Source organism: Ostrea edulis, chromosome 8 (assembly GCF_947568905.1).
Source record: "Ostrea edulis chromosome 8, xbOstEdul1.1, whole genome shotgun sequence".
NCBI classification, from domain to species: domain Eukaryota; kingdom Metazoa; phylum Mollusca; class Bivalvia; order Ostreida; family Ostreidae; genus Ostrea; species Ostrea edulis.
The window spans coordinates 65,934,302-65,946,586 of NC_079171.1; the positions used below are offsets into that span (position 1 = coordinate 65,934,302).

At 35.0% G+C, this 12,285-nt stretch overlaps 1 protein-coding gene across 1 annotated transcript; it reads left to right on the plus strand.

The window, feature by feature from the left end:
* Nucleotides 1-290: 290 nt before the first annotated feature.
* LOC130049266 (uncharacterized) lies at nucleotides 291-4,653 on the plus strand. The gene is made up of 3 exons (XM_056146693.1): nucleotides 291-345; nucleotides 443-2,420; nucleotides 2,591-4,653. Exons 1-2 carry the CDS (start codon nucleotides 305-307, stop codon nucleotides 2,412-2,414), a joined length of 2,013 nt encoding a protein of 670 aa, XP_056002668.1. The 5' UTR covers nucleotides 291-304; the 3' UTR covers nucleotides 2,415-2,420; nucleotides 2,591-4,653.
* Nucleotides 4,654-12,285: the final 7,632 nt, after the last annotated feature.

Consider the following 12,285-nt stretch of genomic DNA (forward strand, 5'->3'; position numbering starts at 1 on the left):
TAAGATTTAGAAATTAATTTCAAAATTAAGGCTTATAGGAGTTATGAGATTGATCACTGTTCATTATCTTCACCTTGCATTTATGGCTCATGACGCGTTTAGGTGGTCAACAGGGGATGCATGTTCCTCCCAGCCACATGCATTCACCGCTTTTGTGTTCAGGGATTCGTGTTTACACAACTTTGTATTCCTTTTGAGAGTTACGGGATTCATCACTGTTTATTATCTTCACCTTTTCATTAGTCAGAAAAGGATGCACATGTAACGGTATATCTATTTTTCAGTTGTGGTTGGAATATATCTTATGTTGGCCATTGTCATCGTTATCGCCGTCAGAATAAACCGGTAAGATTATTTCATCTGATGATTAAATGGATATTGTATTTAATAAAATAGTAAATACAAAATAGTAATGAATGAATGACAACATTGTTTAACGCAGGATGACGAAAAGGCTAGATGTCGAGATCAAACAGATAGAAGCACGGATCCAGCGTGAACTGTTAAATATAACTTGCATGTTGTTGCATCGAGAGTTACAGCGTATGGTTCGACGAAGGCTTCGACAAAGGTCATCCAGATACCAATATATTGCAGAGGATCACTATGAATTGACCCTGATTGTGAACGATCCATATGAACCTCCTCTTCGAAGATCTGCAACATTAGCAGAAACAGAATACCAATATGTTGCTCCATACGAAACTCCCAAAGAAGGCTGTTTTTGTAGATATTGCTTGGACCAAGCTGCCAATCATCCCCCAAACAGCTTACCAGAAGTAGATGGAGCGCATGGTACAGCAAGAGCATATGACAGTCTGCAAGGAATTTTCGCAGAGAAACCCTTCCTTGACAGAACTACTTCAGAGAAACATTCGCAGTATTCTCTTCTCAATAACCCGCCTGATGTTTACTCGCTAAGCGGCAAAACAAGAGCACTGATCCATAATGATCACTCCCAATCCACAGAACGGCGTCTATCCCGAAGAAGAATGCGCCGTGGAAGAAAATCCGGACTTAACGATTATGATGATGACGGCATTAATGGTAATTGGATAGAACTGGAGCGGATTAAGCAAAGACAAGAAGAAGCCGAAGATGCGGAGTTCATATCGCAATTGCTATCCGATGTGAAGAGAGAACCTATCACTGATGTTTTACCCGGTATCAGCCCATTCAAAATACCAAAAACATTGCCAAATTATAAACGAGAAGAGGCAAAAGAATCCATCGCCCTTTCGGAATTTAGCTTTTTAGAATTAGAAATACAAGAAGTAGATGATGCCATCAATGCCAACTATACTGAAAAAGAGAAACCCAGTTTCAAGAATGAAACATTATCGGATGCCGGAACAACTAAAACCACCAACGATGCACCTAACGAGTTGTTTTCTAGTTCGAATATAAAAAGCAAAGCAGAAGAAAACAATGTGGCACCTACAAAAGGAGTTTGCATTGCAGAGGTGAATTTTGATGTAGGAAACAGCGGCGGCGAGTCGAATTCATCAGACTACTCAAAACCAATGCCACACAAAAACACGGGAGATAATTCAAGCGAAAAGCAAACCAGTGTAACAACTGAGTTTTGCCTTGCAGAAGTAAATTTTGATGTTGAAGATAACGAGGGAGACTCAGAATCAGAGCAATATGGCAAAGAAAACGGTTCAAACGAAAACCAAATCATTGACATCGCTGGACTTTGTATTGCTGAGGTGAACTTTGATGTTCAAAACATCGAAGCACTCAATGTATCACCAAACAATACACAGCCAATGGCGGACAGAGACAACAAGGAAGATAACATGTCAATCGCGTTCTCTACCGGACTATGCATTGCAGAGATAAATTTTGACATTGAAAACACAGAAAAGGTATCTGATTCATCAGACTACCTAGAGCCAGTTGAATTAGATTCTGGAACACACACACTGCAAGACGAGAAAACCGACATTGAAACATACGAAACATTGCAAAATGTCACCGACACCATGGTTAACATTCCCAACATTGAGACCGCCAATGAATATTCCATTCAAGGTGAAGATGCTGGTTTCAATATTTGTTTGGCAGATCTGAACAACTTCCAAGATATTTTGTCGGAAGTTGAATATATGGAAGAATCTATATTAGACATCGGGTATTCCTCAAGCAAAGAATACGAACGATTGAGGACGTCTACAGAGATCGTCATGAATGCACCGGAGGAAAAGCACAGGGAAGAAACAACAGCCATGTCTGCTGATACAGGACTCAATGTTTGTTTTGCAGAACTGCAAAATTTTGAACAACTGCTCTTAGAATCTGAGACAGTGGAAGAGACAGCATCGGAGAAATCACATGAAAGTCATTATGACGCAATTAAGATCGACGTCGACGTCAACCATAGCGATGATTCTGACACCATTTCTGAGTGATCACAGGTAAATGCCATTTGCTTTTGACTTGTGATAAAGAGTTTATTCTTCCTCTCTGCATTGAGTTCTATGTGTAAGAATTAAAATATGATTTCTTGACTATTTACCGAGTTATTCGGCACATAGAAAACCACACAAAACGTGAAACTTAGATATCTACTAATGATTCATTTTAGAGATGACATCCTAATGGCCGGGTATAAAGAGAACCATCTAGCGAATTTTATGAAGATATCCAGCAAAAGACATGGTATGCAGAGAACCAGTTTAGACTTTGTATACAGAGAACCAGCCAAGACGTAGTGTAGAAAGAACCAGCTAAGTCTTGGTATACAAAAATGAAAATCAGCGTTTTGTAAAGGCTACATAAATGACAGACATATATTGAACAATTCAGTATGCTTTATGGAAATTCTATATCATTATCACATGTTTGTTTGATTTTGTACTTCTTGTGTCTTGGGTAGTCGACAGCACACTTTTATGTGCGGGTATTTTTCTAATTAGAAAAACGTACTTATTCACACACCGAATGTAGGGTTTTGATTTGGAAATTTATTGAAAACCAGAAGTTTTCGTTGAAAAAAAAATGCATTTGATTTTTACAATTCATTGATGTACCTTTTCTGACACGATATAAACGTTTGATTTGTTTACTGTAAATACTTGTATTAAGACATAATTGTACAATCTGTCGACACATGTTTATGCTGTTATATAATTTGCATATATTTTTCACTGAATATATTGATTTCATTTTATGCGTATTTGTGTTGAGCTATATGTATTTATGCAGACTTCTGTCGTTGGTATGGATGAACATCGTATTGTCTCCATAACTAGCAAAAAAAAAAGAAGAAAGGAAACATTCATTGAAGATGGGATATGACTTTGTTATTATACTATCATTCTGTAAAAGAAATATGCTCAATATACTAACAAAGCTATTGCTTTTGTGAACGTTTGGTTTTGGGTTTTTGTGTTGGAATTCTTAAGATGACAACCTAAGCAAATATCTCCCATTGATCTAACAATACATTATACATGTAGTTTGTTTAAAAAAGACCAGTCTGTATACTCACTGTTTGTTGTCCTCCCTTGTTTTTATTATTTACATGTAAAAATCTATGCAACTTTGTGTTTTGTCTGCTGTATGTGCATTTATGTATGTGCTTCTGATATATATAGTTTCATATTCATGTTTAAAAAGGATGTCAGCCACCGTGAAGATGTATTACTCCTCGTTAAAGAAATGATATTCAATACACAAGTTTCTGATTAGATATATAACCATGTAGTATGTAGATTCAAAGTTTTTTTATCCCCAGGTTTCTGTATTCAAAAGAATGGTTTGAAGTTTTAAATGTAAATGTATAGGAAAGTTCGCTATAACATGTATTTTTAATAACCAGAAGGCTACTTTTCCAAAATAAATAAATAAATATGCAAACATCCTATTGCACGGCAAATTCAATAGCACCCAAATCATTTCAACTGGGATTATAGTGGGGGTTACATGACTTAGATCAATATCGAGAATTCATGTTTCACATGAAAATAGTTCAGTTGAGCAATATGGATCACAGATGATATTTCACTTTTCTTCTTGAAAGTATCATGATTACTACTACTACTACTGCAAGTACGACTACTATTAGTATTACTACTACTACAGTTACAACTACTACTACTATCAATACTACTACTACTACTATTAATATTAGTATTACTACTATTACAACTACTTCTACTACTACTACTACTACTACTACTAGTTTTATTATTATTACTACTTTTACAACTACTTCTACTACATTGTACTTCTATTATCATTGTTGTTATATGGATGTAGTATTATCACTGCTATCTTTATCATTACTAATATTATCACTACCCTTATTACCAAGGTTATTATTATCATCATTGCATGTTGTTTTTTCCCATTGCTGTTATTTTTATTATAATCATTATTATCATTGATTGTTATACTATGTTGTTTCTATTAAGATTATTGCATGTTTGAGTATTTTATTGCATTTATTATTATTATTATTATTGCTATTAATATATACGCTATTATTAATATTGTTGCATTTTTATTTTCCATTTAGTATTCGTATTATTATGATTATTATTGATTTTTACTATTATATTGTTTCTATTATGATTGTTGCATGTTTTAATATTTCCTATTGTAGTTATAATCACTATCCTTATTGATTTTTCTATTATAGTATTGGTTTTATAATTAGCTCATGTTTACTTATTTTTATTGTATTTAATATCATTTTGTTTTTATACTCATTATATTAAATCAAAATCTAATTTTAAAAAAATGTCAAATATTTAACATGGTATATTTAATAAAGGCTTGTCAACGACTGAATCATTGTATTATTTTAAAGTCACATTTTCAAAGAAAGAAAACACGATTCCCACCACCTGGTTACTCCCTGAAAATGTCAAAACCTTGGTCCTAATTGGTTTGTTAATGTCAAAGATCAGTTGTAATTATCTCTCAGCTAGGAATTGAATTCGTTAGCTAAACATTGATCATGATGAGAAATTGACATTCTAAAGGAAGTTGATTATGAAGGGTACACGAAAAAACAACCTGATGTTTTGGACAAAGTGCAAACGCGAGATGATTCTCATTTGTAAACCCGCGAAAATCATATCTGACTTGGGGGAAATCATGGTGGCAATGACTTTTTGTGAGGGTTGGAAAATTTCAATGTTACTTTCCCTTGCATACAGTACTTGATATGCGTGATGTGTGTTATAAAGCGTTGCTTATAAACATGTGAACTTTACACTATCTACAATTGACCACACTACTAGTTTACAGACGTCCTCATTAATCGGCTTGAATCACTAAAGGAAATGTTACAGTAAAATGTAACGTTCATTCCTATTCATCAGTGACAGCAATGAAGTTTGTACAACTGCAGACATTTTTTGTAAGATAAACACTGCTGAAACAGACGTAGGGGGTATCAACGATACATAAGGGAGTGGATATACAGATGTTACCAGAATTTATATCTGATGTAGTAAATAAAATACAGAAATAACACAAGAATAAGTCAGTTTAAGTTCACTTGTTACCAGATCTGTCAAAGCAACGTCTTTGTCTATGGTTATCCTTCATCGAACCTCTGGATCAGCTCTATCATAATCAAAGTTTCGATCTAGCTATCTCGATCCTATGTCACCTGATTCTTAACTACGATGTATATCAATTCTAACGATTGAAACAGTTGGTCTAAATTTTCGGTGGCGTAGATGAAATCTCCGGAAAGCAACATCGTCTATTACTGGATCTTGACCCGAAATTCCACTTTCTCCAAACGGAATAAGTATCACGGTTTTCATCAGGAAATCAATACACAATACACAGTAACATGATAGAAGATTTATTAGCAAACAGCGATGAGAGTATGGAATGTATTTGTTATGTTATCACTGGTTACACCCGACATAAAACAAGGACGACTGTTATCAGCAGATGTTAAATAGGACGATCCTACACAACGTTTATCACGTGAATACGACGTCACAATAACCGTTAAACATCACATGGACGTCTTTATAATAACCTCTAAGCATCACGTATGTCGTCACAATAACCACAAAAGGTCATGTGAACTTGACATCAAAATAACATCTAAACGTCATATACTAATGAGGTTAAGTATCCAAGATAATCGGACAGTCATAAATTATCATACATTCGTACATGTATCCAATAAAAACTATACACATACATGTTTCACGCATTATGGCCATCCATACATGATACGTAATGAATCAATTTTCATACTTCAGACACAATGGGACATTCTTTTACGTGTGTTACAATATATATAGCATTATACATCACTGATCCACATTCATATCACCAATAAAATAAAATAATACATGTCATTTAAATACAAAAAACAACACATACACAACGACAGTATTCTTTCACATCCGATATTCTGCAGGGATTTGAATATCATTCCTGAGTTTTTTATAAGTCAACATCCATGCATCCATACAATACACATAAATACTTGATGGGTGTGGTAACATGTTTTAGACATACAAGATATTTCCACATCCGCTAATGATAATATTACAATTTTGTATGCATAGACACGCTTCTCGCAGGGAACAGCGCAGGAGGTCGGGATTTCAAAAACTGAAGGGTGGATAGGGAAACAGACAATCCATGAAACACGCACCTGTCTATTTAAAAAAATCACAGAATTGAAATACCAATCCTGAATTGAATTAATATAATTCCATAAAAACAACATTAGGGTCAGCAAAACATCATCATAAAATATAGATCACCTGGCAATATTAGTCACACTGCCCTGATGCCTTTGGTAGGTTTGAGAGAAAACTAACATTATCTGATCACTAGATGATTGCACCATTCTGGTTTATAAGACACCAAGTTACTGATATGTAGAGTATTTATAAAATGTTTCTGAAATCATTCTCTTGATAAGTTGGCAATCATGATATATATATTTGTGTTGCACAAAAAACAACGTGTTTCTCTTCAACCTCCAGTGTAGTAGAATTATATCATTGTATTGTGTTAATTGTTAAATTGCAGTATGTAGTATATTATAGTAAGCGAATTATCAATAAAACATCAGTAAAACAGTCTGTTTCTCTGTAAACTCTTGTACTAAAAGTTGAGGCAACATCATCTAAACACTCTTTCTACTCCACACGGAGGCAGGCCAAATGCAGTAATTTCATTAACTTGCGATTAAAGATAGTAAGTGTGGAGCCAGTTATTACACAGATTACTTTCTCATAATAGACGGGTTATTATGATAAACATCAATGTTTAGCCTTAACCTCTAGGCACCAAATCTAAGCACATTTCCTATTTTACGAGGAAATAAGTCAGTAGCAACTTTTTCTTAAATTTGAGATGAACAAAAATGAAATAATGTTTTAGTTAGCGGGATCTCAATACCACTTGTCATTGAAACTCCGTCTCTTGTCACCGGGGATAGAAAGGTTGACAATATTTAAAACATATCTCCTTCATCGAGGAATCTCAATGCAAGGTGAAGATAACGAACAGTGATCAATCTCAAAACTCCTACAAGCAATACAAAATAGATAGTTGGGCAAACACGGACCCCTGGACACACCAGAGTCCATTTCAATCATCAACACAGACTTCACATGAAATCCCATTCACAAATTAAAACCTTTCAAGAGTAAATATCTCCTTTAGTTTTTTGGTCATTTGTTGAGACTGTCTCTGAAATAACTTCAACTTAGAATTTTGCAATGTACTACACAACTCACGAAAACCTAAAAAAAATTCAAACATATACATGTGCACCATATTTACATATGAAAACTACATATATCCAAATGTGGTGTTGCAAACATTCCTAAAGACTTGGTTTCAGCAAATATAAAATATTGAATGAGCCTACTTTCTATCTCGTTCTCATTCTTACACTATTGGTTTCCCTCGTTAAATTGAGTCCAAAATCTGGCTTCGATTTCATAAAAAAATCTCAAACTTAAGTTTCAGTTTTCTTTTATTTAAGCAGTCAATATTTGAGTAAACTCTCAGACTTTAGTCCAAGTTTCGACTTCAGTTCTTTTCGAGAAATCCTGGCCTGATGTAAGCTCATTTACATGACATAGTCGGATAATGAAGATCACATCTAAACACTCTCTGACACAGTCCTACTCAGATAGCACAGCTTTTTGTCCAATAACAAGTTGAAACTCACTTTCACAAGATCCCAAGAATATACATCTTTTATCACACTCAATTTCACAGCATAAAAAGTATGTACATGTGTACAGTTTACTTCACACTCAATTTCACTGGAAAACAAATTTGTACAACTCTTATCACACTCAATTTCACAGGATCACAAGTCTATACAATTTTTATCACACTCAATTTCACGGGATCTCATGGTTGTACAGCTTTTATCACACTAAATATCAAATGATCTCAAGTCTATAAATCTCACTAGCATACTCAATTTCACAGCATTTGAAATCTCTACAGTCTTAACACAATGCATTTCACAGGATCTCATGTCTATACAGCCTTTTATCACACCCAGTTTCACAGTATCTTCAGTCTACATGGCCGTTTATCACATAAAACAATTACAAAATCACTCCCATTATAAACATTCACCATTTGACCTTGAAACTGTATATTTCCATGGGATTCAAGGTCAGGTCACTATCTAGCGATGTGGGGCCTTTGTCGTGTAGTAATGTCAAGGACGTCCGCCGCATCTCCTTCACCCCTAGCGTGTCACTGAACAGATCCCGTAATCTGACCTAGATAAAGTGTTTGAGAGAGCATGTACCTGGGCAGTAGTGTAAGGCATGGTAGATAACTCCTATTGCATGTACTGGAGTATTTACATCACAAGAACTACACTAATGACGCAACTCTGTCTTACTGTTCTATGAATGCAAACTAATAGAAAACGTTTAATAGAGGACCAGTGAACAAATGTATATCACAGGTTTAGAGCCTGCTATCCCACAATCTTCTCCTGCCCTAAACTAGGTATCCCATAATTCTGTATCGTTATACTCACATATACCACTGTCAACGTCTCAAAATAAGCAATGTTATTCCACATGTAAATATACCTTTTTACGGCTAATAAAACTAAAAACTACTTTATAAAATATCAGGAAAATGTAGGACAAGCAATTATTTGTAGTTTTTTCCCATTACTATGCATTCTCCATGTACCTATGTATAGCCTTGGTGGAATAGAACAACCCAATATCCGCGTTTCGACCCAAATTAATGTTTCTTGTGTCACAAAAAGACTTGACATCTCCTCAGTATTCATCTATTTACGTATATTTTTGTAACTGAAGCGAAAGTGTATGTGAGAGCAAAGAACGACAAATCTGGGTAGAGATTGACCCAACCCTAAACTAGGTATCCCATAATTCTCTGTATCTAAAGCTGAAAGTAATGAACAGTGTACTATCTCATAACTCCTATAAGCAATGCAAAATAAATGGTTGGGCAAAAGCGGACCCCTGGACACACCAGAGGTGGGATCAGGTGCTTGGGAGGAGTAAGCATTCCCTGTCGACCCGTCACACCCGCCGTGAGCCCTATATGTAAAATGTATACGGTACCAATTTAGATGCACCAGATGCGCATTTCGACAAATAATGTCTCTTCAGTGATGCTCAACCTAAATTTTTGAATCCTGATCCGGTAAACAACAATATATGTCCAACAATATCCTACATTGTAAGTATAGCCCAAAACTAAGCATCCAATAATACCCTATATCTAACTCAAAACTAAGCATCCCAAAATACCCTATATCTAACTCAACTCTAAGCATCCCAGGATACCCTATATCTAACTCAAAACTAAGCATCCCATAATTACCTATATCTAACTCAAAACTCAGCATCCCATAATACCCTATATTCAACTCAAAACTAAGCATCCCATAATACCCTATATCTAACTCAAAACCAAGCATCCCATAATACCCTATATCTAACTCAAAACTAAAAATCCCATAATACCCTATATCAAACTCAAAACTAAGCATCCCATAATACCCTATATCTAACTCAAAACTAAGCATTCCATAATACCCTATATCTAACTCAAAACTAAGCATCCCATAATACCCTATATCTAACTCAAGACTAAGCATCCCATAATACCCTATATCTAACTCAAAACCAAGCATCCCATAATACCCTATATCTAACTCAAAACTAAGCATTCCATAATACCCTATATCTAACTCAAGACTAAGCATCCCATAATACCCTATATCTAACTCAAAACCAAGCATCCCATAATACCCTATATCTAACTCAAAACTAAGCATCCCATAATACCCTATATCTAACTCAAAACTAAGCATTCCATAATACCCTATATCTAACTCAAAACTAAGCATCCCATAATGCCCTATATCTAACTCAAGACTAAGCATCCCATAATACCCTATATCTAACTCAAAACTAAGCATCCCATAATACCCTATATATAACTCAAAACTAAGCATCCTATAATACCCTATATTCAACCCAAAACTAAGCATCCCATAATACCCTATATCTAACTCAAAACTAAGCATCCTATAATACCCTATATTCAACCCAAAACTAAGCATCCCATAATGCCCTATATCTAACTCAAGACTAAGCATCCCATAATACCCTATATCTAACTCAAAACTAAGCATCCCATAATACCCTATATATAACTCAAAACTAAGCATCCTATAATACCCTATATTCAACCCAAAACTAAGCATCCCATAATACCCTATATCTAACTCAAAACTAACCATCCCATAATACTCTATATATAACTCAAATCTAAGCATTCCATAATACCCTATATCTAACTCAAAACTAAGCATCCCATAATACCCTATATCTAACTCAAAACTAAGTACCCCATAATATCCTTTATCTAACTCAAAATCAAGCGTCCCATAATACCCTATATCCAACTCAAAACTAAGTACCCCATAAAGCCCTATATTTAACGCAAAACTAAGCTTCCCATGATACCCTATATCTAACCTAGAGCCCATTGCTAAATCTCCCGCAATTATTGATGTTCAGTCACTAGTTAGATATCCCACAATCCCCTTGTACATAACTCAAAGCTAAGCAATCCGCAATTTTACATACCTAACCTAGAACTCAGTGCTACATCCCCACAATCCTTGGTGTTCCTCCTTAAGTTAGATATCCCACAATCCCCTATATCTAACCCTTGTTTCGGTATCCCGCGTGTCTATTGTTCACTACATATCCCACAATCACTTACCTTCCCCTGTGTATCAGTACAAGGTAGTCCATGGCTTAAAATCCCACAATCCAGTCCTAGTCTGTGTAATAGGAGTGCTGAGTCATCGCTCCGTGTGATTGGTCCATCATAACTCTGCTGTAAGGACCGAAGATTGAGTAGGTGCGCATCACACGGTAAAGATCCCGACAGGAAGGAATGCTGGGAAATCAATGGCGGCACACTGACTGAGCTTTTCTGGGGTAGAATCTGAATGTTATAGACTAGGTGCAGATAGGTCATGTGAGCTTGAAGTGAAGGAAAACCACGTGTTTGTCCTTGATCTATAACATAAATTTAGCAGATAAGTCACAGTGTTTACATGCCTTATGGTGCTAAGGGAACAGTCTAATTCTTATGTGCACCATTCATTGTCTTTACACAAAGGATACAAAAAACTTTTCATTAACTATATTCTGAATATAAATTAACTTCAAACTAACTATACACTAAGTCTACAACAACTATGCATTGACTTTGCAATAACTTCTAACTATCTTTGCATTAATTATATATTAAATTTTCACTAACTATATATTAACTTTACACTAACAGTACACTAACTTTACATTAACAATGCATTTAATACAATATACTAATTTACACTAACCATGCATTCAATATATACTAACTTAACACTAATTATACACTAATTTTACACTAATTATATATTTAACATGTACTAATTTTACACTAAATATACGCCAACTATGTGTTGACTATATCATAACTTTACAGGCTCTATGTATAAACTCCACACTAGCTTTACACTAAGTATACACTAACTGTATTCTAAATTTAAAGTTTGTATGTATAAACTTCACACTAGCTTTACACATAATACGCAGAAATAGTGATTGGTAAAACTTGTTTTGTAAAAAAAAAACAAGAAAAAAATGCCTTATCAAAAAATGATCACTTACTGGACGAGCACTGCGGGACTCAAACATAAGCCTGCGTCTGTTTGGGGTCAGCGTATTGTCTCGGATACCTTGGCCTTGACCTCTCATGTCG

Bases quoted from the DNA above. Each gene is read 5' to 3' on its own strand.
- LOC130049266 (XM_056146693.1), top strand. From the start codon at position 305: ATGTTGGCCATTGTCATCGTTATCGCCGTCAGAATAAACCG. The intron at 346-442 runs GTAAGATTATTT...TGTTTAACGCAG, and splicing joins ATCGCCGTCAGAATAAACCG to GATGACGAAAAGGCTAGATG.